Source organism: Delphinus delphis, chromosome 1 (genome assembly GCF_949987515.2).
Source record: "Delphinus delphis chromosome 1, mDelDel1.2, whole genome shotgun sequence".
NCBI classification, from domain to species: domain Eukaryota; kingdom Metazoa; phylum Chordata; class Mammalia; order Artiodactyla; family Delphinidae; genus Delphinus; species Delphinus delphis.
In genome coordinates this window covers 94,672,701-94,697,044 of record NC_082683.1, presented here as the reverse complement: position 1 = coordinate 94,697,044, position 24,344 = coordinate 94,672,701, and the positions used below count along the sequence as shown (strand labels likewise).

General features: G+C 39.2%; 1 protein-coding gene across 1 annotated transcript in view; it reads left to right on the top strand.

Annotated features, from left to right (window-relative positions):
* The window catches only part of SLC25A24 (solute carrier family 25 member 24), a 59,080-nt gene that overhangs the window by 5,381 nt on the left and 29,355 nt on the right, over positions 1-24,344 (top strand). The window contains exons 2-4 of the mRNA XM_060026425.1: positions 14,878-15,004; positions 18,522-18,609; positions 22,892-23,003. Of these exons, the coding sequence (XP_059882408.1) occupies positions 14,878-15,004; positions 18,522-18,609; positions 22,892-23,003 (327 nt within the window). The remainder of the gene's footprint in view (positions 1-14,877; positions 15,005-18,521; positions 18,610-22,891; positions 23,004-24,344) is intronic.

Genomic DNA, 24,344 nt, shown 5'->3' with positions numbered 1-24,344 from the left:
CATCTAAAACAAATACTCAGCCTAAAGTGAAATCTCTATAAATTTCCGTCTGACTTGATCTCATCTCCATGTTGCCAAGCTTTTGTAACGAATTTGGCAAGTAGAAGAGAGCAAATTTCTATTTAAGTTCCTTTAGGCCTTAAATGGAAAGAATGTGGAACATAATAAGGAATACAATAACTAATTGTTACTAAGTGTTCCAAAAGTATACAGGGAAGGGAAAAGACATCAAGGCAAGTTCTGAGACAAAATTAAGAACCAGCTAGAGGCGAACTCACTATGGTTTCTTCTGATATGAGTGACCCTGGTTTTCCATGTGTTTCTAAATCTCCTCATTATGAAATTAGTGTTTTAGAAGAGATAAAATTCACATTAAGTTCTCCTGTGACTCAGGAATTGAGAGTAGAAGATAGTATGAGGAACAAGGAGATACAGTAGTTATTACTAATTTTCCCATAAGAATCTAGTAATCCTGTCTGCTTTTTGCATTATTTTCCATCGTTTCCTCCCTCCTCCCTCTTTGCCTCCCCCTCCTCATTGTTTTTCATCAAAGGCCACGTTAGAACATTTTAAAAGGCAATCCCAATGTTTGGATGTCACTTGAGGTACTCTGAGGAAAAAAATTTCAGAACATCAAAGAGCAGAAGAAATAATCTGAATTTTAATTTACTGAAATGGAAATCAGAAAAATAAACTGATGATGAAGAGTCAGCAGTTTTAGCTGGAAGTATGCTTATTTTGGTTCAATTTAGGCTTGGAAGACTTCAGAATAGTGTAGAACCAAAAAAAAAAAATCTGGATTTAGAATTAAGGCAATAAAATGATGAGATGATCAAGTCTATGTTTTGCTCTCTTCTATCAGTTATATAAAATGCTGTTAGTCTGTTTTCTTTATTCAGAAGTCTGGCTGTGACTTCTATCTTTTCTACTTGGTCTTAAGACTCTTGCGCCTGCCTGGATGTCTGTCTTCTATGACTCTTTGTGACTACTTGCATTCTCTGCAATGCCCAGGGAAGGATCATTCCCTGTGGACTGTAAAATTCTCTTTTGTTGGAGAATTCCTTGTTGATTGGGCCACAGCACATCTTGTGAAACAACATTAGATGTTTGCCACTGCTCAACAGCTCTGGGGAGAAACGTTTATTGCGAAGCTTGCAGTAGTACTTATGACTAACCATGGCATAATCTCTTCCTGGCAAACGCATGGGTAGTTCAAGGACATGGGATGGTCCTCTTTGTGTTTTCCGTACTTGACATGATGAGTAAATAGAGCAAAAACTGACAGATAACGGCTTGATTAGATTATCTTTATGAATTAAAAAAATTTTATTTTGGGGGAGCAGTTTTATGTTCACAGCAAAATTAAGAGGAAGGTCTAGAGATTAACCATATCTCACCTGCCCCCACGCATGCATAGCCTCCCCCATGATCAACATCTGACACCGAGTGGTAACATTTGTTACAGTTGATGAACCTACATTGACATATCACCCCAAGTCCATAGTTTACCTTAGGTGTTGTATATTCTATCGGTTTGGACAAATGTATGATGACGTGTATCCATCTTTACAGAATCATACAGGGTATTTTTCACTGCACTAAAAATCCTCTCTGCTCTGCCTATTCATCCTTCCACCCATTTCTCCAACTGTCTGGCAACCGCTGATCTTTTTAATGTCTCTATAGTTTTGCCTTTTCCAGAATATGATATTGCTAGAATCATACAGTATGTAACCTTTTCAGGTTGGCTTCTTTCACTTAGTAATATGCACTTAAGATTTCTCCATGTCTTTTCATGGCTTGATAGCTTTTTTCTTTCTCGCACTGAATAATAGTCCGTTGTCTGGATGTACCACAGTTTACTTACCCGTTCACCTACATCTTGGTTGCTTCCAGTTTTGGGAATTATGAATAAAGCTCCTACAAACATTTGTGTTTAGATTTTCATGTGCACCTACATTTTCAGCTCCTTTGGGTAGATACCAAGGAGCATGATTGCTGGATTATATGGTAAAAGTGTGTTTAGTTTTGTAAGAAATTGCCAAGCTGTCTTCTAAAGTGTACCATTTTGCATTCCCACCAGCATGAGAGTTCTTGTTACTCCATATGAATTTTAACATTCAAGTTTTTAAAGAGTACTCCATATTTTTAAAAGTAACTTATGTAAAAAGTGGAATTTTGACTGTGAAACTACACTTCCACATTTCCAGTGGCGCCTGATGAGGGACCAACAGGTATGTGTATAGGGAAGCCAGAGCTCTCAGTGGTTACGGAAAGTGGCGATTAAGAAGACGCCATAAACATTGTTTATGAGTATCTCCTGGACCCCAGTTGACTTAACTTCTGCCCATTTTGAGATTATCCTCCCAAGTGTGCTGCCGGAATCTGTGCAGATGGAGATGGGACTCCTGTTCAGCAGCCTTGCTCTGGAGCCACTGCAGATACTGAGTGAAGATAAGGAACTGGGGAGAGGATCACAGAAGGAAAGGCCCACATGGTCAGATTTTCATTCTGGTCCCAAGCTTCATTACAATAATTCCCAAGTTCCTTAACCTTAGAAGAAGAAGTCTTAGGTGTGACCAGACAACTTAAAAAACAAAAAAATGTTGGACCAACACCACCAGTCATTATGGCCCCACAGTCCATGTCTCAAAACTCCCCTACCCGCTTTTCTCTAAAAAGAAGTTCTACCTTTAGAGACAGACCTGTGTGGAGGTCTCTCAGGAAGCTTCTGGAGACAAGGCTCCTCCTGGAGTGAGGTGGGAAACATGGAGTCTGATTGGCTGATCTGGGAGTGAGGCCGGAACTCCATGGCCTCACACTCCAGGCCTGGCCTCCAGCACCAACCCCTCCGAGGCTCCCAGCGCATCTCATGCTTCTGCTCTGGAGCCGTGGCGATGAACCGTCCCCTTTCCGTTCTGTACCTGGCCCAGGGGCTTTGGCTTTGGTAGCAGAGAGGCAGCTGCTACCTTAGGTCTTTTCCAACTCGGCCTGTGGGGGGCAGAGATCACTATCCTCCCTCTCACTTCCACCTCGGGGAGACTAACGGGGGTCACAGCGTGGACCACCCGAAGCACCTCTGCCGCCAGAGACATCCCAGATGGACGCCTTCGATGAAGAACTGTTTTCATACCTAGACCATAATGAAGATGGGGCCCTGGACATCCTTGAACTTCAGGAAGGCCTGCAGGACGTAGGGGTCATTCAGGACGAAGGGAAGGTGGGCTTCAGTGGGGCTGTGGTCAGAGAGATGTTGGGTCTGAGAATTCTGGAGGGGCCTTGGGCAGAGAAGGGTAAAGCCAAATTTACACGTTCCCAAGCTTGATGCTGGGCCCCACTATAGTTTTCAGGTCTGTTACCAGCGTTACTGTATGAAGAATAACAACGTTACTAATACTCCTCTCAAGCATTTTTCTCAATTTTCTCCCTGGCTCTAATAACACTTCTAAATTCAAATTGCTCTCAAGATGTTGGCTGCAACCTTGTTTTTGGAGTCACCTTGTTCAGTGTACTCACCTGTTAATAGTAGCCTAGATGTGCATTTAGGCCAAAGATGCTCTCTTCCCACTTTAGGGAACTGGCATAATCACTGTGTGTTTTGGGAGTTGTGTGGTAGTTGGAAATTCTCTAATAGTGTATTTTGGTTTCTGTTCTTGGAAGGAGGGCAATCAGTCTGAGTGGCTTGTACTCTTGGGGTTTCTCCCATGCTGATGTTTCCTCATAAGGTGCCTTTATCATCAGACTTTTTTTTTTTTTTTTGCGGTACGCGGGCCTCTCACTGTTGTGGCCTGTCCCATTGCGGAGCAACAGGCTCCGGACGCGCAGGCTCAGCGGCCATGGCTCACGGGCCCAGCCGCTCCGCGGCATGCGGGATCCTCCCTGACCGGGGCACGAACCCGTGTCCCCTTCATCGGCAGGCGGACTCTCAACCACTGCGTCACCAGGGAAGCCCTATCATCAGACTTTTGAAGAATGAGCTTGGGCATTTTTTCCTTTGCAAATCTTTTCCCCAGCAACCTAGATGGGAGGATCCTTCTCAGTATGCTGTGCCTAATGCATATTTCTATCAGTGTATTTCCAAGTTATCTTCTGTTCAGAAGTTATTATTGAGTATAATTATTACTTTCCAGTGATCTTTGCTCTTTGGATGTTTAACCCAATAGATGGAGATCCATGAGAGTTAAAGACTGGCAAATTCATTTAAGATAATTGGCACTTCATGCTCAAAAAACTGTCAAATGAGTTCTGTCGTGTTAAGATTTGGTAAAACTCTTCCTATTAGCCATGTGAACTTTGGGAGTCTTTATTTTGTCATTCACTTAGTCATTGATCATTTGTATTTTGAGCACGTTCTATATGCCAAGCACTGTGTCCTGGTTTCCTCATTTGTAACATCAGAGGCCTGGACTGGATGTTGTCCATGGACCAGACCAGTCCAAAATATTATCTCTGTAAAGTTTACTTGGATTTTTAAATTGTGTTTTTCCTTTTAAACCTAAACGTCCTTCATGCTTTTTTAAAGCTACTCTTGTACTTAGATTTTCACATGTGACTTGTATTGATATTTGTTTATTTGATACAAACTAACCTTTCATAAGAAATTCAGGGTTATGCCATAAACAAGTTTAACGCTTTAAAACACATTTCTTCTTTATCAAAACAAATTTTTTTGCATATTTGTCTTTTGTTTTTGGTAAGAGGTGGTGTGAGCCATATAAAGGCTTTTTATGACTGATGATGTCTCACATATCAAAACTCTGGCAGTCTCTGCACCAGCCACATAGAACCGTATATTTCAGGGAAACTGATGTGGCTTTTCCTCAGGTGATGGTGACATCTCTAGGAAGTTTTGATGTGAGTTTTCACCCCCATGTCTCCAGATTCCGTAGTAGAAGTTTATTTATATAGATTGAGAATTCAATTGATTTTTTAAATATAGAAATGGTACTTACATACTGCTAAGAAAGAAAAGATACAACTTTTTATTCTGATAACAGATTTTTTTTTTTACATCTTTATTGGGATACAATTGCTTTACAATGGTGTGTTAGTTTCTGCTTTATAACAAAGTGAATCAGTTATACATATACATATGTTCCCATATCTCTTCCCTTTTGTGTCTCCCTCCCTCCCACCCTCCCTATCCCACCCCTCCAGGCTGTCACAAAGCACCGAGCCAATATCCCTGTGCCATGCGGCTGCTTCCCACTAGCTATCTACGTTACTACGTTTGTTAGTGTGTATATGTCCATGACTCTCTCTCGCCCTGTCACAGCTCACCCTTCCCCCTCCCCATAACCTCAAGTCTGTTCTCTAGGAGGTCTGCATCTTTATTCCTGCCTTACCCCTAGGTTCTTCATGACATTTTTTTTTTTCTTAAATTCCATATATATGTGTTAGCATACGGTATTTGTCTTTTTCTTTCTGACTTACTTCACTCTGTATGACAGACTCTAGGTCTATCCACCTCATTACAAATAGCTCAATTTCGTTTCTTTTTATGGCTGAGTAATATTCCATTGTATATATGTGCCACATCTTCTTTATCCATTCATCCAATGATGGGCACTTAGGTTGTTTCCATCTCTGGGCTATTGTAAATAGAGCTGCAATGAACATTTTGGTACATGACTCTTTTTGAATTTCGGTTTTCTCAGGGTATATGCCCAGTAGTGGGATTGCTGGGTCATATGGTAGTTCTATTTGTAGTTTTTTAAGGAACCTCCATACTGTTCTCCACAGTGGCTGAACCAATTCACATTCCCACCAGCAGTGCAAGAGTGTTCCCTTTTCTCCACACCCTCTCCAGCATTTATTGTTTCCAAATTTTTTGATGATGGCCATTCTGACTGGTGTGAGATGATATCTCATTGTAGTTTTGATTTGCATTTCTCTAATGATTAATGATGTTGAGCATTCTTTCATGTGTTTGTTGGCAGTCTGTATATCTTCTTTGGAGAAATGTCTATTTAGGTCTTCTGCCCATTTTTGGATTGGGTTGTTTGTTTTCTTGTTATTGAGCTGCATGAGCTGCTTGTAAATTTTGGAGATTAATCCTTTGTCAGTCGCTTCATTTGCAAATATTTTCTCCCACTCTGAGGGCTGTCTTGTGGTCTTGTTTACGGTTTCCTTTGCTGTGCAAAAGCTTTGAAGTTTCATTAGGTCCCATTTGTTTATTTTTGGTTTTATTTCCATTTGTCTAGGAGGTGGGTCAGAAAGGATCTTGCTGTGATTTATGTCATAGAGTGTTCTGCCTATGTTTTCCTCTAAGAGTTTGATAGTTTCTGGCCTTACATTTAGGTCTTTAATCCATTTTGAGCTTATTTTTGTGTACGGTGTTAGGGAGTGATCTAATCTCATACTTTTACATGTAGCTGTCCAGTTTTCCCAGCACCACTTGTTGAAGAGGCTGTCCTTTCTCCACTGTACATTACTGCCACCTTTATCAAAGATAAGGTGTCCATATGTGCATGGGTTTATCTCTGGGCTTTCTATCCTGTTCCATTGATCTATCTTTCTGTTTTTGTGCCAGTACCATACCGTCTTGATAACTGTAGCTTTGTAGTATAGTCTGAAGTCAGGGAGCCTGATTCCTCCAGTTCCTTCTTTCGTTCTCAAGATTGCTTTGGCTATTCGGGGTCTTTTGTGTTTCCATACAAATTGCAAAATTTTTTGTTCTAGTTCTGTGAAAAATGCCAGTGGTAGTTTGATAGGGATTGCATTGAATCTATAGATTGCTTTGGGAAGTAGAGTCATTTTCACAATGTTGATTCTTCCAATCCAAGAACATGGTATATCTCTCCCTCTATTTGTATCATCTTTAATTTCTTTCATCAGTGTCTTATAATTTTCTGCATACAGGTCTTTTGTCTCCTTAGGTAGGTTTATTCCTAGATATTTTATTCTTTTTGTTGCAATGGTAAATGGGAGTGTTTTCTTGATTTCACTTTCAGATTTTTCATCATTAGTATATAGGAATGCCAGAGATTTCTGTGCATTAATTTTGTATCCTGCCACTTTACCAAATTCATTGATTAGCTCTAGTAGTTTTCTGGTAGCATCTTTAGGATTCTCTATGTATAGGATCATGTCATCTGCAAACAGTGACAGTTTTACTTCTTCTTTTCCGATTTGGATTCCTTTTATTTCCTTTTCTTCTCTGATTGCTGTGGCTAAAACTTCCAAAACTATGTTGAATAAGAGTGGTGAGAGTGGGCAACCTTGTCTTGTTCCTGATCTTAGTGGAAATGCTTTCAGTTTTTCACCATTGAGGATGATGTTTGCTGTGGGCTTGTCATATATGGCCTTTATTATGTTGAGGAAAGTTCCCTCTATGCCTACTTTCTGCAGGGTTTTTATCATAAATCGGTGTTGAATTTTGTCAAAAGCTTTCTCTGCATCTATTGAGATGATTATATGGCTTTTCTCCTTCCGTTTGTTAATATGGTTTATCACATTGATAGATTTGCGTATATTGAAGAATCCTTGCATTCCTGGGATAAACCCCACTTGATTATTGTGTATGATCCTTTTAATGTGCTGTTGGATTCTGTTTGCTAGTATTTTGTTGAGGATTTTTGCATCTATGTTCATCAGTGATATTGGCCTGTAGTTTTCTTTCTAGGTGACATCCTTGTCTGGTTTTGGTATCAAGGTGATGGTGGCCTCGTAGAAGGAGTTTGGGAGTGTTCCTCCCTCTGCTATATTTTGGAAGAGTTTGAGAAGGATAGGTGTTAGCTCTTCTCTAAATGTTTGATAGAATTCGCCTGTGAAGCCATCTGGGACTGGGCTTTTCTTTGTTGGAAGATTTTTAATCACAGTTTCAATTTTAGTGCTTGTGATTGGTCTGTTCGTATTTTCTATTTCTTCCTGATTCAGTCTTGGCAGGTTGTGCATTTCTAAGAATTTGTCCATTTCTTCCAGATTGTCCATTATTGGCATAGAGTTGCTTGTAGTAATCTCTCATGATCTCTTTTATTTCTGCAGTGTCAGTTGTTACCTCTCCTTTTTCATTTCTAATTCTATTGATTTGAGTCTTCTCCCTTTTTTTCTTGATGAGTCTGGCTAGTGGTTTATCTATTTTGTTTATCTTCTCAAAGAACCAGCTTTTAGTTTTATTGATCTTTGCTATTGTTTCCTTCATTTCTTTTTCATTTATTTCTGATCTGATTTTTATGATTTCTTTCCTTCTGCTAGCTTTGGGGTTTTTTTGTTCTTCTTTCTCTAATTGCTTGAGGTGCAAGGTTAGGTTGTTTATTCGAGATGTTTCCTGCTTCTTAAGGTGGGCTTGTATTGCTATAAACTTCCCCCTTAGAACTGCTTTTGCAGCATCCCACAGGTTTTGGGTCGTGTGTCTCCATTGTCATTTGTTTCTAGGTAGTTTTTGATTTCCTCTTTGATTTCTTCAGTGATCACTTCATTATTAAGTAGTGTATTGTTTAGCCTCCATGTGTTTGTATTTTTTACAGATCTTTTCCTGTAATTGATATCTAGTCTCATGGCGTTGTGGTCAGAAAAGATACTTGATACAATTTCAATTTTCTTAAATTTACCAAGGCTTGATTTGTGACCTAAGATATGATCTATCCTGGAGAATGTTCCATGAGCACTTGAAAAAAATGTGTATTCTGTTGTTTTTGGATGGAGTGTCCTATAAATATCAATTACGTCCATCTTGTTTAACGTATCATTTAAAGCTTGTGTTTCCTTATTTATTTTCATTTTGGATGATCTGTCCATGGGTGAAAGTGGGGTGTTTAAGTCCCCTACTATGAATGTGTTACTGTCGATTTCCCCTTTTATGGCTGTTAGTATTTGCCTTATGTATTGAGGTGCTCCTATGTTGGGTGCATAAATATTTACAATTGTTATATCTTCTTCTTGGATCGATCCCTTGATCATTATGTAGTGTCCTTCTTTGTCTCTTTTAATAGTCCTTATTTTAAAGTCTATTTTGTCTGATATGAGAATTGCTACTCCAGCTTTCTTTTGGTTTCCATTTGCATGGAATATCTTTTTCCATCCCCTTACTTTCAGTCTGTATGTGTCTCTAGGTCTGAAGTGGGTCTCCTGTAGACAGCATATATATGGGTCTTGTTTTTGTATCCATTCAGCTAATCTGTGTCTTTTGGTGGGAGCATTTAGTCCATTTACATTTAAGGTAATTATCGATATGTATGTTGCTATTCCCATTTTCTAAATTGTTTTGGGTTCGTTATTATAGGTCTTTTCCTTCTCTTGTGTTTCTTGCCTAGAGAAGATCCTTTAGCAGTTGTTGTAAAGCTGGTTTGGTGGTGCTGAACTCTCTCAGCTTTTGCTTGTCTGTAAAGGTTTTAATTTCTCCATCAAATCTGAATGAGATCCTTGCTGGGTAGAGTAGTCTTGGCTGCAGGTTTTTCTCCTTCATCACTTTTAGTATGTCCTGCCACTCCCTTCTGGCTTGTAGGGTTTCTGCTGAGAGATCAGCTGTTAACCGTATGGGGATTCCCTTATGTGTTATTTGTTGTTTTTCCCTTGCTGCTTTTAATATGCTTTCTTTGTATTTAATTTTTGACAGTTTGATTAATATGTGTCTTGGCGTATTTCTCCTTGTATTTATCCTGTATGGGACTCTCTGTGCTTCCTGGACTTGATTAACTATTTCCTTTCCCATATTAGGGAAGTTTTCAACTATAATCTCTTCAAATATTTTCTCAGTCCCTTTCTTTTTCTCTTCTTCTTCTGGAACCCCTGTAATTCGAATGTTGGTGCGTTTAATGTTGTCCCAGAGGTCTCTGAGACTGTCCTCAGTTCTTTTCATTCTTTTTTCTTTATTCTGCTCTGCAGTAGTTATTTCCACTATTTTATCTTCCAGGTCACTTATCCGTTCTTCTGCCTCAGTTATTCTGCTATTGATCCCATCTAGAGTACTTTTAATTTCATTTATTGTGTTGTTCATCGTTGCTTGTTTCATCTTTAGTTCTTCTAGGTCCTTGTTAACTGATTCTTGCATTTTGTCCATTCTATTGTCCATTCTATCTCCAAGATTTCGGATCAACCTTACTATCATTATTCTGAATTCTTTTTCAGGTAGACTGCCTATTTCCTCTTCATTTGTTAGGTCTGGTGCATTTTTATCTTGCTCCTTTATCTGCTGTGTGTTTTTCTGTCTTCTCATTTTGGTTATCTTCCTGTGTTTGGGGTTTCCTTTTTGCAGGCTGCAGGTTCGTAGTTCCTGCTGTTTTTGATGTCTGTCTCCAGTGGCTAAGGTTGGTTCAGTGGGTTGTGTAGGCTTCCTGGTGGACGGGACTAGTGCCTGTGTTGTGGTGGATGAGGCTGGATCTTGTCTCTCTAGTGGGCAGGTTCACGTCTGGTGGTGTGTTTTGGGGTGTCTGTGGCCTTATTATGATTTTTGGCAGCCTCTCTGCTAATGGGTGGGGTTGTGTTCCTGTTTTGCTAGTTGTTTGCCATAGGTTGTCCAGCACTGTGGCTTGCTGGTCGTTGAGTGAAGCTGGGTGCTGGTGTTAAGATGGAGGTCTCTGGGATATTTTCGCCGTTTGATATTATGTGGAGCTGGGAGGTCTCTTGTTGACCAGTGTCCTGAAGTTGGCTCTCCTACCTCAGAGGCAGAGCCCTGCCTCCTGGCTGGAGCACCAAGAGCTTTTCATCCACACGGCTCAGGATAAAAGGGAGAAAAAGTAGAGGGAATTAGTAGAAGTATGAGGAAAGAAAGAAGGAAAGGAGGGTAGGAAGGAAGGAAGAAAGAAGCAAAGAAGGAAAGAAGGAAAGAAGGCAAGAAGGAACGAAAGGAGGGAGGGAGGGAGGGAGGAAGGAAGGAGGGAAAGAAGGAAAAAAGACAGAAAGGAAGAAGATACAGTAAAAAGAATAAAGTATAATAAAGTTATTGAATTAAAAAATTCTTATTTAGAAAAAAAAAAAGTGACGGATAGAACCTTAGGACAAATGTTGGAAGCAAAGCTATACAGACAAAATCTTACACAGAAGCATACACATACACCCTCACTAAAAGAGGTAAATGGGGAAAAATCATAAATCTTGCTGTCAGAGACCACCTCCTCAATTTGGGATGATTCGTTGTCTAAAGGAGGGAAGGAAGGAAGGAAAGAAAGAAGGAAAGAAAGAACGAAGGTAAAGTATAATAACGTTATTAAAATTAATTATTAAGAAAAACATTAAAAAAACCATGGACGGATAGAACCCTAGGACAAATGGTGGAAGCAAGACTATACAGACAAGATCTCACACAGAAGCATACACATACACACTCACAAAAAGAGGAAAAGGGAAAAAATCATAGATCTTGCTCCTAAAGTCCACTTCCTTAATTTGGGATGATTGGTTGTCTATTCAGGTATTCCACAGGTGCAGGGTATATCAAGTTGATTGTGGAGCTTTAATCCGCTGCTTCTGAGGCTGCTGGGAGAGATTTCCCTTTCTCTTCTTTGTTCTCACAGCTCCCAGGGCTCAGCTTTGGATTTGGCCCTGCCACTGCGTGTAGGTCGCTGGAGGGCGTCTGTTTTTTGCTCAGACAGGATGGGGTTAAAAGAGCCGCTGATTCGGGGGCTCTGGCGCACTCAGGCCGGCGGGGAGGGAGGGGCACGGGGTGCGAGGCGGGCCTGCGGTGGCAGAGGCCAGGGTGATGTTGCACCAGCCGGAGGCGTGCCGTGCATTCTCCCGGGGAAGTTGTCCCTGGATCCCGGGACCCTGGCAGTGGCGGGCTGCACAGGCTCCCCGGAAGAGGGGTGTGGATTGTGACCTGTGCTCACACAAGGCTTCTTGGTGGCGGCAGCAGCAGCCTTAGCGTCTCATGCCCGTCTCGGGTACGCGCTGTTAGCCGTGGCTCGCGCCTGTCTCTGGAACTCCTTTAAGCAGCGCTCTTAATCCCCTCTCCTCGTGCACCAGGAAACAGGGAAGAAAAAGTCTCTTGCCTGTTCGGCAGGTCCAGACTTTTCCCCGGACTCCCTCCCGGGCAGCCGTGGTGCACTAACCCCCTGCAGGCTGTGTTCACGCCGCGAACCCCAGTCCTCTCCCGGGGCTCCGACCGAAGCCCGAGCCTCAACTCACAGCCCCACCCGCCCCAGCGGGTGAGCAGACAAGCCTCTCCGGCTGGTGAGTGCCGGTCGGCACCGATCCTCTGTGCGGGAATCTCTCTGCTTTGCCCTCCACACCCCTGTTGCTGTGCTCTCCTCCGCGGCCCTGAAGCTTCCCCTTCTGCCACCCGCAGTCTCCACCCGCGAAGGGGCTTCCTAGTGTGTGGAAACCTTTCCTCCTTCACAGCTCCCTCTCACTGGTGCAGGTCCCATCCCTATCCTTTTGTCTCTGTTTATTCTTTTTTCTTTTGCCCTACCCAGGTACGTGGGGGGTTTCTTACCTTTTGGGAGGTCTGCGGTCTTCTGCCAGCGTTCAGTAGGTGTTCTGTAGGAGTTGTTCCACGTGTAGATGTATTTCTGGTGTATCTGTGGGGAGGAAGGTGATCTCCGCGTCTTACTCTTCCGCCATCTTCCGCCTTCCTCCTAAAATCTACAGAGGAGCAAAGAGAGGACCACAGCAAATTTCTTGTCAGAAACTCCAACAACGCTGAATGTGGACCTCAACTCCAGATGTTTGTCGATTCCAAACAGCCTCATGCCATGGCAGCCAGCACCTCTTGGGGACAGTCCGTCTGAGATCTCCAGAGGGAAATGGGCTCCGGCAGTTGCTGGGGGCTCAGGGAAGGGGCTGCCCCAAGCTGGAGTGGACCTGCTATGGGCACGGACTCCTAGGCTGGCTTCGCCAAAATTGTTAATGCAAGTTCATGTGCCTGACGCACAGTGAGGCCAAACAAACTGAAACATCAGAGCTTGGAGCAAAGAAAGGTTTAGTTTATTGCAAGGCCATGCAAAGAGATGAGGTGTCTCATGGCCTGAAAAGCCTCACGCTCCCTGAAGGGCTTTGGCAAAGCATTTTTAAAGGCCCCAGATTTTTTGAATGATATTTGTTTTGGTTTGTTTTTTTGCTGTGAAAGGTGAGAGACTGAATATGCAAATAGACAGTGTTAGACCATATTTAAAATTGAACTTTGAATTTCATAATGTGTGCAAATGTCAAATCACTATGTAGTACACCTGAAACTAACTTAATATTGTATATCAACTATATTTCAATTAAAAAAATTTTGAACTTTGACCTAAGGCCTACCCAGAAAACTACCCCTTGTTTATAATAAAAAATCCAGGAAGCCAACCCGCTGTAAGACTTACTGGAAGCCAGAATGCTATCTCTAGCGACAGTCCAGGAAGCTAAACAATAACTTGTGTAACAATCAGCCCCAAATGGCCAGAAATTAATTGATAACTGACATTTTCCCCAATTTTTGTCCCTGCTTCCAACTTAGGACCAACCAGAAAAAGCCAAATATGCCCCCGTAACCAATCACACAGGATGCCCCACTTTTGCTTTAGCCCACCTACAGTTTTCCCAGGCCAACAGTCTCCAATCAGGGCACACCCCAAAACCTTTTTTTTCCTACTATAAAGCTTTCCCGCTCTTCTTCCTGCCTTTGAGCCAAAATACAAGTGACAGTGGTTGACTTCCTTGCTATAGTAATCTCAGAATAAACAGCCTTTCCTTTTCTCCTTTGACTGGTCTTTATTTCCACAGAGGAATAGGCAAGAAAACTCAGAAGTCAGAGTCATTAGACAGTTGTAACTCTGGGAACCTTTATTTACCGTAACAAAGGCTAATGAAATATGGGTAAAAAAATCAGGCTGTTCAAAGATAGTGTTAGAGATGTCCTTTAACTTGTAATTTCTAAAATGATAGTTGTTCACTGTTATTTTCATTGACCGAGATATAAACTTCTTAGATGAAACTTCAGTACATAAAGGGGGCCCCAGAATGCTGTGACATTTTCTCTTGGATTATGCAAATCTCAGTGTATGTGTTGAGTAATCAGAAAATAATTTCCAGATGAAAATCATCCTCAGTCTAATTTGTAAAAGTAATTAAATAGCAATAATTATTTTTCAGTGACATTACAAATGTATTTGCTTTTAAAACTGTAAGTAATAATTGATGGCATTTAGGTTGCAGATAAGAGAATCCTAGTCATACTAGTTTAAACAAAAAAGGCTAGAATTCTTTGTAGATACCCTTTATTAGTTTGAGGAAGCACCATTCCTAGTTTGCTCAGAGTTTTTAGTCACAAATGATATTGAATCCATCAAATGTTTTTCTGCATTTATTAAGGTAACCACATGACTTTTCTTTTTTATTCTGTTACTGTGGTGGATTACAAGATTAAAAAAAATATGTTAACCCAACCTGGGATTACTGTAATACATTTATCTTGTGTATGTATGTGTGTCCATATATAGTGTTATGTATATATTTATTATGTACATATGTATGTATAATATATAGTATTATACATGTACATATGTGTATGTATAATACATATAGTATTATATGTGTATATATATAGTATCAATTTATATATTGTATTCATATAATTATATATATAGTATTATCAATTTTATATATTGTACCCATATATATTATGTATATATATATTATGTGTGTGTATATATCAATACATATATTTGTGTGAAATAATATATTATTTCTTTCTCAAAAGGAATGATTTTTCTTAATAGAGATAGACAGTTTGATATGACAGCTTTTTATAAGAATCATCTTTAGGAAAAGATTATTTAATTTTGGAAATTAAAGGGAAAAATACTATTTTAAACATTTAAATTTAGGTCAAGATTTTGTCTTCTATCTTGGGATTTATAAAATACAAGTCTTAATAGGAAAACAGCCAATCTGCTTGACGTACAAAACATCTAGTATTTTTAACCCATATAAAAATATCTCTAATTTTTTTCTTTTTTGTAGAAAATTTTTACTACTGGTGATGTCAACAAAGATGGAAAGCTGGATTTTGAAGAATTTATGAAGTACCTTAAAGACCATGAGAAACAAATGAAATTGGCATTTAAGAGTTTGGACAAAAATAATGATGGTGTGTCTTTCTTTTCTATTTATCACCAGCTATGAAGAAGCACATCTCATGCTTCCAAAAGTCTAAAACAATGTATATTTAGTCAGTCTATTTTTAGATGATAATTATTACTTGTGTTAATACTTGTTTTTCTTAGTAATGTGATTTTTATGTAGAATGTTTTTAGTGAAGAAAAGTTATATGTAGCTTTGCCTAATGAATCATAAACTGTGAGTAGGGCCTTTGTAAAATATTAATTATGGAACCTTATACTGATTTGACTTAAAGCTATGGGTTAAAAATAATAATTATGTTTTTTTGCTCTCTGGGCAACAGTTATTTTTATTCATACTAAGCATGAGTATTATATATTCTAAAATTTAAACAACTTTCAGATTATCTTATATTTGATAGTCTTTTTGAAAGAATTACATGTGATCAAAGAAGATGCTCTGATTCTGAAAGTTAAAAAAGAAAATAGCAGATAGACGTTTAAATATATACCTTCTGATTGGGATTATAGTTTTTCTATTTAGATTAATAGCTTGGAGTTAGAGTCCCAGTCATGTGGAGCAAGAAGTAAGGGCCACTGTAGGAGAAAGGGAAGAGCTATCAAACCCTTATCACCAGAGGCAACCTTTGATAGGAAGAGGGCATTTATTTTAAAAATGTATAACGCAGGGCTTCCCTGGTGGCACAGTGGTTGGGAGTCCGCCTGCCGATGCAGGGGACACGGGTTCGTGCCCCGGTCCGGGAAGATCCCGTGTGCCGCGGAGCGGCTGGGCCCGTGAGCCGTGGCCGCTGAGCCTGCGCGTCCGGAGCCTGTGCTCCGCAGTGGGAGAGGCCACAACAGTGAGAGGCCCGCGTACCAAAAAAATAAAAAATTTAAAATAAAAAAATAAAATAAAAATGTATAATGCAGCCTCAGACCCCTCCCCACGCATGAGTGGTCAAGGCCATTTCATTCAAGATTTGTTATTCAAGAAACAAGTTAAACAAATAAATTGAGAGAAAATATGGTTCATACCAGGGATAGGCAAACTTTTTTTTTTTGTAGAAGTCCAGATAGTATTTTAGCTTAGTGGGCTGTGTGATCTCAGTTGCAGGTACTCATTTCTGCTGTCACAGTGCAGAAACAGTCATAGATAATATGTAAATGAGTAGGCATGGCTGTGTTCCAATAAAACTTTATTTACAAAAGCAGGCAACTGGCCTCATTCGGCCAGAGGGTTATAGTTTGCTGATCCCTGATTTTTACTGAACATTAACTTCAGTTAGACTCAAGGCAAGTTCCTTCAAACAAAGAAACAACTAAACCCTTTGAATGGTTTTGATGATCGTTCAAATCTGTGACTTGGCCAGGAAGAGCTGAGTTTGTGGTGGAAAGTAGTACTGTTAGAATATTTGTTACCACCCATAAACCTTACATTGTATGTTCCAAGTCTACCTTAGTCCAATCTTGCAGCAAAATTCAATTCTTACAATCAAATTTATTTCTTCCCACAAACTTTCATCCCACCCTGAACCCTCTAAAGTTCAGCTGCAGAGAAGGGACTGTCTATATAGTGTTAGGGCAGGCAGTAGCGGGAGATGAAGTTACCTCAGGATCATCTCCGGATAAGTAGAGGCTGATCGTTCAGTATGTACAGTATGCACTATCAATGGTCCATTTCAGAAAATTCTAAATGCACCAGAAGAAATAATTAAAGGTGAAATATTTTTATTTTTTATTGAGGTATAGTTGATTTATAATGTTGTGTTAAAGATGAAATTTGTAGTAAATACAAACAGTTTCCCCTTAGTTTATCTTGTTTTTGTAATTCAAAAACACTTTTTCATTATAGGTTCATACTTTTGTTTATTAGACTTTCTTAAAGCAAAGCATATACAGTCTATCCTCATTATTCATGAATTCTGTATTTGAGAATTTTTCTACTTGCTAAAATTTAACTCCACAAATAACCCCCACATCAATACTCACAGCGCTTTTGCAGTCATTCATGGATTTGCGCTGAGCAGCCACAAATTTCATTTTCTTGGTGAGCACATTTCTAAAGCTGAGATAGAAAGAGGCGATGCGCTGCGTTCTTGTTTTAGCTTTTTTATTGTAAACAAGTCCTTTTGCAGTCTACTTGGTGCCATGTGTTTTGCATTTTTATGCTTTTTATTGGTGATTTCACTATTTGCAATGGCTCCCAAGAACAGTGCTGAAATGCTGTCGAGTGTTCCTAAATGTGGGAAGGCTGTGACGTGCCTTTGGAAGAAAATAGGTGTGTCAGAAAAGCTTCACTCAGGCATGAGTTATAGTGCTGTTGACCATGAGTTCAATGTTTATGAGTCAATAATATATATTAAGCAAGGTGTCTTTAAACAGAAACACACAGAAAACAAGGTTTTGTATTGATTGGTTGATGAGAATATTGTGACCAGAGGCACAGGAGCCTAACCCTGTATTTCCCTTAGGAACAGCGGTTCGGTTCTTTAGTTCTGTGTTCATGGTGACCTTATAGAAAGTAACTACAGTGAATAATGAGAATCAACTGTACTTCTTTGAGAGTGCAGCCAGAAAGGAGATTATTCAGAGTGGTATTTGAAAAATTTCATCGCTAACAGGGTGACGCCTCTAACTGCTCTTACATTGTCCAGATTCTCGTGCTGCTCCTTTCTTCTCCCTGGGAGAAGTCTCTCCAAATCCTGTCATTCCTTCAAAGTCCTTCCCTTAAAGGGAGTCTTCCCTTTCACCACTAACAGTAATTTTTGTCTTCCTCTTTTCCTGGAGAACTTTGCTGTTAATCCTGGTTTGGCATCAGACCCTTTGGTTTGTTTACCTGGTCCATGCATCTTAGTCTTAGGATCCTCATGGGTCTGTGGGATGCTTGAGGGAAACGCAATCTTACATTTATTGCTTATGTTTTCTCTTTCTTCTTCTCTTCTGATTCTTCTCCTTTCTACAACATGCTCTAATTGCTCTTATAATAATAATTTTCCTACTTCCATCATCCTACTATCCTGCTTTATTTTTATTGCCAGATTTCTCAAAAGAATATTCCACACTCTTTGGCTTCATTTAGTCATTTTCTACTTTCTTTTAACTCAGTGCCTTACATATTTATGTATAATAAATGCTTAATCATTTATTAAAATGTAGAAATGCATGCTTTAAAATGAATAGATCCTAGCTTAATTGAATTTACCTCAAAGTCAGAGTATCTTGATTTGAATCTCAGTTCTGCTGCTTCTTAATGTCATTTCTTGGTAAGGCCATGTACGTCTCAGTCTTTTCTTTAGATGGAATGTCATTATTTACCTACAAGGCTGTTATGACTTTTGAGTGAAATAATGTGTGTATATTTGTTTAATATATTTGTTGAAATTTGAGTTGGTGTTGCAATATGTACTTAAGCAAATCTATAGCTCATCTAAATTCACAATTTTACCTTAATCAGTCCAAGCCTCTCCCTTATAAAGTGAGGGATTTGAAATTCGTGATTTCTAAGGTCCTTATCAGTTCTAAGTTTATAATTTTTATTTTTTAAAGGAAAAATTGAGGCTTCTGAAATTGTCCAGTCTCTCCAGATACTAGGTCTAACTATTTCTAAACAACAAGCAGAGTTGATTCTTCAAAGGTAAGCTCTTCCTCTATTGACAGTTTTTTTTTTTTTTACTTTTAGTTTCCTGTATTAGAGATCTGCCTTTGTAAGTGTGGCTTAAAACAAATCCTTGTACCTTACCATTCCTCACTATGTACTTTCAATATCTTTCTCCCCTTTTTCTCGCTTTTCATTTTGTGTGTATACATATACCTAAAGTGTAGGACTGGGAAAACTCTTTCAAGGCCTCCAGGGCTGGTGCAGTAGAGGAAGCTCTGTTTTCCCTTTTACGTGACTCCTTTACCACTCACACAAAACACTTCACTTCTGAAACTTCTGGTCACTGAATATGTGGGTTTTTTTCCCCACAACAAGCAATTCTAGCTGACACTAGCTGGGTGTCCTACAACATAACTCAATGCTAACATTTTCTACCTGGAGGTAGTGTCAGATCCCACAGATTAAGGACTCAGTTTCACAAGACTGCTCTCCACTTCAGATGCCAATCGCAAGTAGTAGGTACCCAGATTACCCACATCTTCTGCCTGACTTGACTACACATCAGAGGTTCCCATGACGTTCTCCCCCTTGGGTTCAGTTACTTGCTAGAGGAGCTCACAGAACTCAGGGAAACATTTACTTATGCTTACCAGTTTATTACAGGATATTATAAAGGATACAGATGAACAGGCAGACAAAAAGATACGTAAGGAGAGGCCTGGAGGGTCCTGAGCACAGGTGTCTTTGTGGAGTTAGGTGTTTCACTCTGCCAGTGTATGGATGTGTTTTCTAACCAGAAGCTCCCTAAATCCCGTGCTATTGAGATTTTTATGGAGGCTTCTTCATGTAGGCATGCTCGATTATTAACTCCATTTTCAGTCCCTCTCCCCCTCTGGAGAATTGGGGTGGGATGGGGGTGGGAAGGGGCCTGAAAATTCCAAGCTTCTAATCATGACTTGGTTTTTCTGGTGACCAGCCCTCATCCAGGAGCCATCCAGGAGCCCACCCAGAGTTGCCTCATTAGAACAAAAGATGCCCTAGTGCTCTTATCACTTAGGAAATTACAAGGGCTTTAGGGGCTCTTGCCAGGAACAGGGAACAGAGACCAAGTTATATATTTTCTATTATCTCACAGTGTTTTAAAAGGCAGAATCGGATTGTGTTTTCAGTAGTGGAAATCACGGACCTTCCCTTGAGTGCTCAGCCATCAGTGTGACTCGTAATACCTCCAAATGTCAGCTTCCTTTCTGCCGTTTCACTGTCTCTTAGTATACTCAAAACTGAATTCATGGGAGAGAAGTCTGAAAGGTGATGATTGAAACAGCTGAGGCTGAGTCATCAGAGTATGAGAATAGGAATCACTTGGTTGAAATACAGCCTCCTAGTTCTACTTTTTCAGTAGACGATATGGGTGGGGAGTAGCTGAAATAGGTAGGCAGTCGCTCCCAAACATGTGTGCTTCATGTATCTTTATCTTCCGCTCTCAAGTAAAATCCATTTTCCATTTAGGCTTTCATATCCATCCCTCTTTCCTCTAATTTTCTTATCTCTAGTTCCCTCTCCACATTTATTGAGGACCTTGTGGCACTTGTCAAGCAGTCATTTTCTCTTTAGGTCCTAGGAAACTTCAGTATTCGTGCCGGTGACTCCTCTTTCTAGCGTCAGTGTTCCTTGCCTTCCTCAACACACCTGAGACTTTTATTCCATTTTGCTTCAGCAGCCCACTCCCTCTCAGGATTGTATCATAACTTGAAGCCACTCCTCGTCTGACTTCAGACTTCAGACTTCACTCCTCGTCTGAAGTCTTAAAAACCTGTATCCTACCTTCTGACCCTTCTTCCTCCAGATTCTACACTGTCTTGCTCCTATGGTACTTGCGTTTTGACTTACAGATCTCTGGCCCCTTCATTTCCACCAGTCCGTCAATCTCCTCTTAATCGATTCCTTCCACCACTCCTACTTACTTTCCCCCAATCCTGAACCACCCTCTCAGTTGTTCTCTTTGCCCCAGCATTTGGGCTATGAAACATTTCTAGAGAAAAATGAAACCATACAGGCCCAAGAATAACCAAGACATTCTTGGAGAACCCTAAGGAGCTGGGGGCCTGCCCTATCAGATATCAAAGAGTTGTTATAAGCTATAATTAAGACTTAGTGGTATTGCTACACAGATAGACAAGTTGACAAGTGGAACATACCATCCCAGAAACAGACCCATCTGTATTTGGGATTTGTCACATGAGAGAAGTAACTGCAAATTCCTGGGAAAAGGAGAGACTATGCAATAAATTGTTCTGGTGCACCTGGTTATCCATGCAGACAGAAATACAGTTGGGTACCTGCCTCACGCCATGCACAGAAATCACAGACATAGAAAACAAACTTATGGTTACCAAAAGGGAAAGGGAGGGTAGGAAGGATAAATTAGGAGTATGGGATTAACAGATACAAACTACTATACATAAAATAGATAAGCAACAAGGATTTACTGTATAGCACAGGGAACTATATTCAATATCTTGTAATAACCTATAATGGAAAATAATCTGAAAAAATTATACATATTACTGAGTCACTTTGCTGTACATCTGAAACTAACATAATACTGTAAAACAACTGTACTTCAATTAAAAAAAAATCAAACTAAATGTGAAAGTTACACTGCAGTACCTTTAGAGGAAAAAGAAGCAAATGTCTGTATCTCAGTATAGGGAAGAATTTATTTTAAAAAAATACAGAAGTCAGTAACCATATATGAAAAGATTGATAAATTCATCTGTATTATAATTAAGAGCATCTATTCATGGACACTGTAAATAAAATGAAAAGACAAAGAGAAGGTACTTGCTAACTTATAACTTGAAGGATTAAATCAACTATATAAAGAACTATACATATTTAAGAAAAAGACACAACCCATTAGAAAAATGGGCAAAAGATATGAACAAGCATTTCACAAGGGGAAAAACATGAATAGCAGATGAATATGATGAGATGCTCAAATTCGTTAGTAAGTTGAAGAGAAACGCAATTTAAACCCACAGTGAGACTATCTTATTTAAGAAGTTTGTCAACACTAAGTGTTCTGTAGCTTTAAGCTGCAGAGTTTGGAATTCATTTATTCATTCAACAAATATTTGCTCTGCGCCAGGCACTGTTCTAGACACTTTGGTCATATCAGTGAATAAAATAAAAAATCCTTGCCTTGTGGAGGATGCTTGCATGCGTGTGTGGGGGGTTGAGGGGTAGGGTCAGACAATAAACAATTGCATTAAAATAGCAAATAGTGATTAAAAAATAGAGCTATAAATATTTTAACCCAGAAGAATAGTGTCATAAACATCAGTAGTAACTAGGACTCTTATGCAAATATGGAATGTTAACACCTGTGTGCTGGGACAATTGAAAGTTTAAGTGTAACTTCATGAATGCAATCAAAGTTAAAAGTGACACTGGAAAATATAATCATAAATATCTGAAAATAGCATTTTATCTGACTGCCATCTTTATGCATCACTTTCACACAAGTCATAGAATAAATTCAGAGGAGACACCAAAACTTTTTTTTCAGGTATATTCATTAATTCAATAAATAAATGAGCACTTTCTTTGTACTGCCCATTTTAGATGCTGGGTCTACAGTAGTGAACAAAACTATCAAAATCCTGGGCAGTTTAAAGTTGCTTTTAGGAAAATAAACAGGTACAAATGACATTATTACCAAGAACCTACTAAAATAAGCAAAAAGTTAATGGCTACAATATGTTAACATATTAATTAATTAACATATGTTAATATGTTAATTTTAAATGTTGAAGATAAGGTACCAGGATTTCTTAAGACTCAGAAGGCCCAATCACCAAGTTTGATTTTATTTTTTACAATCATTGGTAATTTTCTTAGCTTAGAGAAAATTGGAGAAGGAAATTGATAGTGTATTTTGAGTATATTCTGAAGTCACATCCAAATGTTACAATAGAACATTAAGAACTATCTTCTTGAGCCAGTGTAAGAAAAAATGGATCATAAATTCATTCATTGCTACCCCGCAGTTTTATCTTCCAGCATTAGTGTTTGATAGCTCATTGACTTGGAGTTTGACAGAGCACCAAAAGTAGCCTTTAGTGAGACCTGTAATTTGTGGGTCTATTTTTATCTAAATGATTAAAACAGATCATCGAATGCTTGTTGCTCTTTCCAAAAACCTTTTAAGAATATTAAGTTGGAAGAGAAACTGTCATTCTGCAACATGGCCAATAATGTTAGTTTTATTTATACATTTTATTTTGTTCTTTAATCAGCTTCTTTTTATTTTCAGCATCGATGCTGATGGGACAATGACCGTGGACTGGAATGAATGGAGAGACTACTTCTTATTTAACCCTGTTACAGACATTGAGGAAATTATCCGTTTCTGGAAACATTCTACTGTGAGTACGCTTTATGTATTAATTTATACTTATTTGGAGCTGTAAGCAATTGGTGTGGTTATCATCCAAGAGCACTCTGTAACACTTATGGGCCATGGTGCCCGTCTCAGTAGCTCTTTAACTTGTAGAGTTCTACGTATTCTGTTAGGTGTATACTCAGAGTATATTAAAACTTTTTTTTTAAATTTTTTATTTTATTTATTTTTGGCTGTGTTGGGTCTTTGTTGCTGCGGGTGGGCTTTCTCTAGTTGCAGCGAGTGGGGGATACTCTTTGTTGAGGTGCGTGGGCTTCTCATTGCAGTGGCTTCTCTCATGGATAATGGGCTCCAGGCACGCGGGGTTCAGTAGTTGTGGCACATGGGCTCAGTAGTTGTGGCTTGTGGGCTCTAGAGCACAGGCTCAGTAGTTGTGGTGCACGGGCTTAGTTGCTCCGCAGCATGTGGGATCTTCCCAGACCAGGGATCGAACCCATGTCCCCTGCATTGGCAGGAGGATTCTTAACCACTGTGCCACCAGAGAAGTCCTGGGGCTTTTACTTTTTATAGATAATATATTGCCTAAATAATCTCAGTACCTCGTGGTTGATAATGACCAAAGATCCCTTCTGAAACTTGCTTGTTCAGTCAACCACCTACATTTATCTCTGGCTTAAGGCACCTATAATAATAATCATGGAAGGTTAAAATATCTTTGGCTCATCTGCTTAGTATTGCACACCTATCCATCTGTATTCTTCTAAACTTTCAAATTTTAATTAAATTACATTAATATCCTACTGAAATATCCTGGGGTAAATGAAATTCATTTCATTCTGCAATCTGTTCCTGAAAACAGTGGGAACTCTTTGAAGGAATTTTTATTTTTCTAATGGGCTTGACTTCTATACATATTCCTGGATTTCAGTACATTTTATATGCACTAAATGAAGCCTAGAGTTCACATTGTTACTAGTAACAATGCCTAAACTTACCTAGAGCATTGTAGAATTATTGGTGACTAATGCCTTTTCAACTATGAGTATAAAATAATACTATATTTGTAGTTCAGTTGCCTTGATAAATTTTATACTTATATGAAGTCATATTTACATAATCAAATTCTTATTGTATCTTTGGAGATAGTAATAGTTGAGGCTACAATCATGTATCCATTTTATTGATTGTAAAATGAAGAAATAGAGGGTTACTACTATAGCAAAGCTCCTTACCCTGACAGTCTTACCTATAAAATCTTTTACACTAGAATCATTTAGATAATAAAGTTGTAAAAATATTATTATAGAATTTTGTTTCTGTCAAGCTATGTTTGTAACCTATAGTAATATTTAGAGAAGATTGGAAG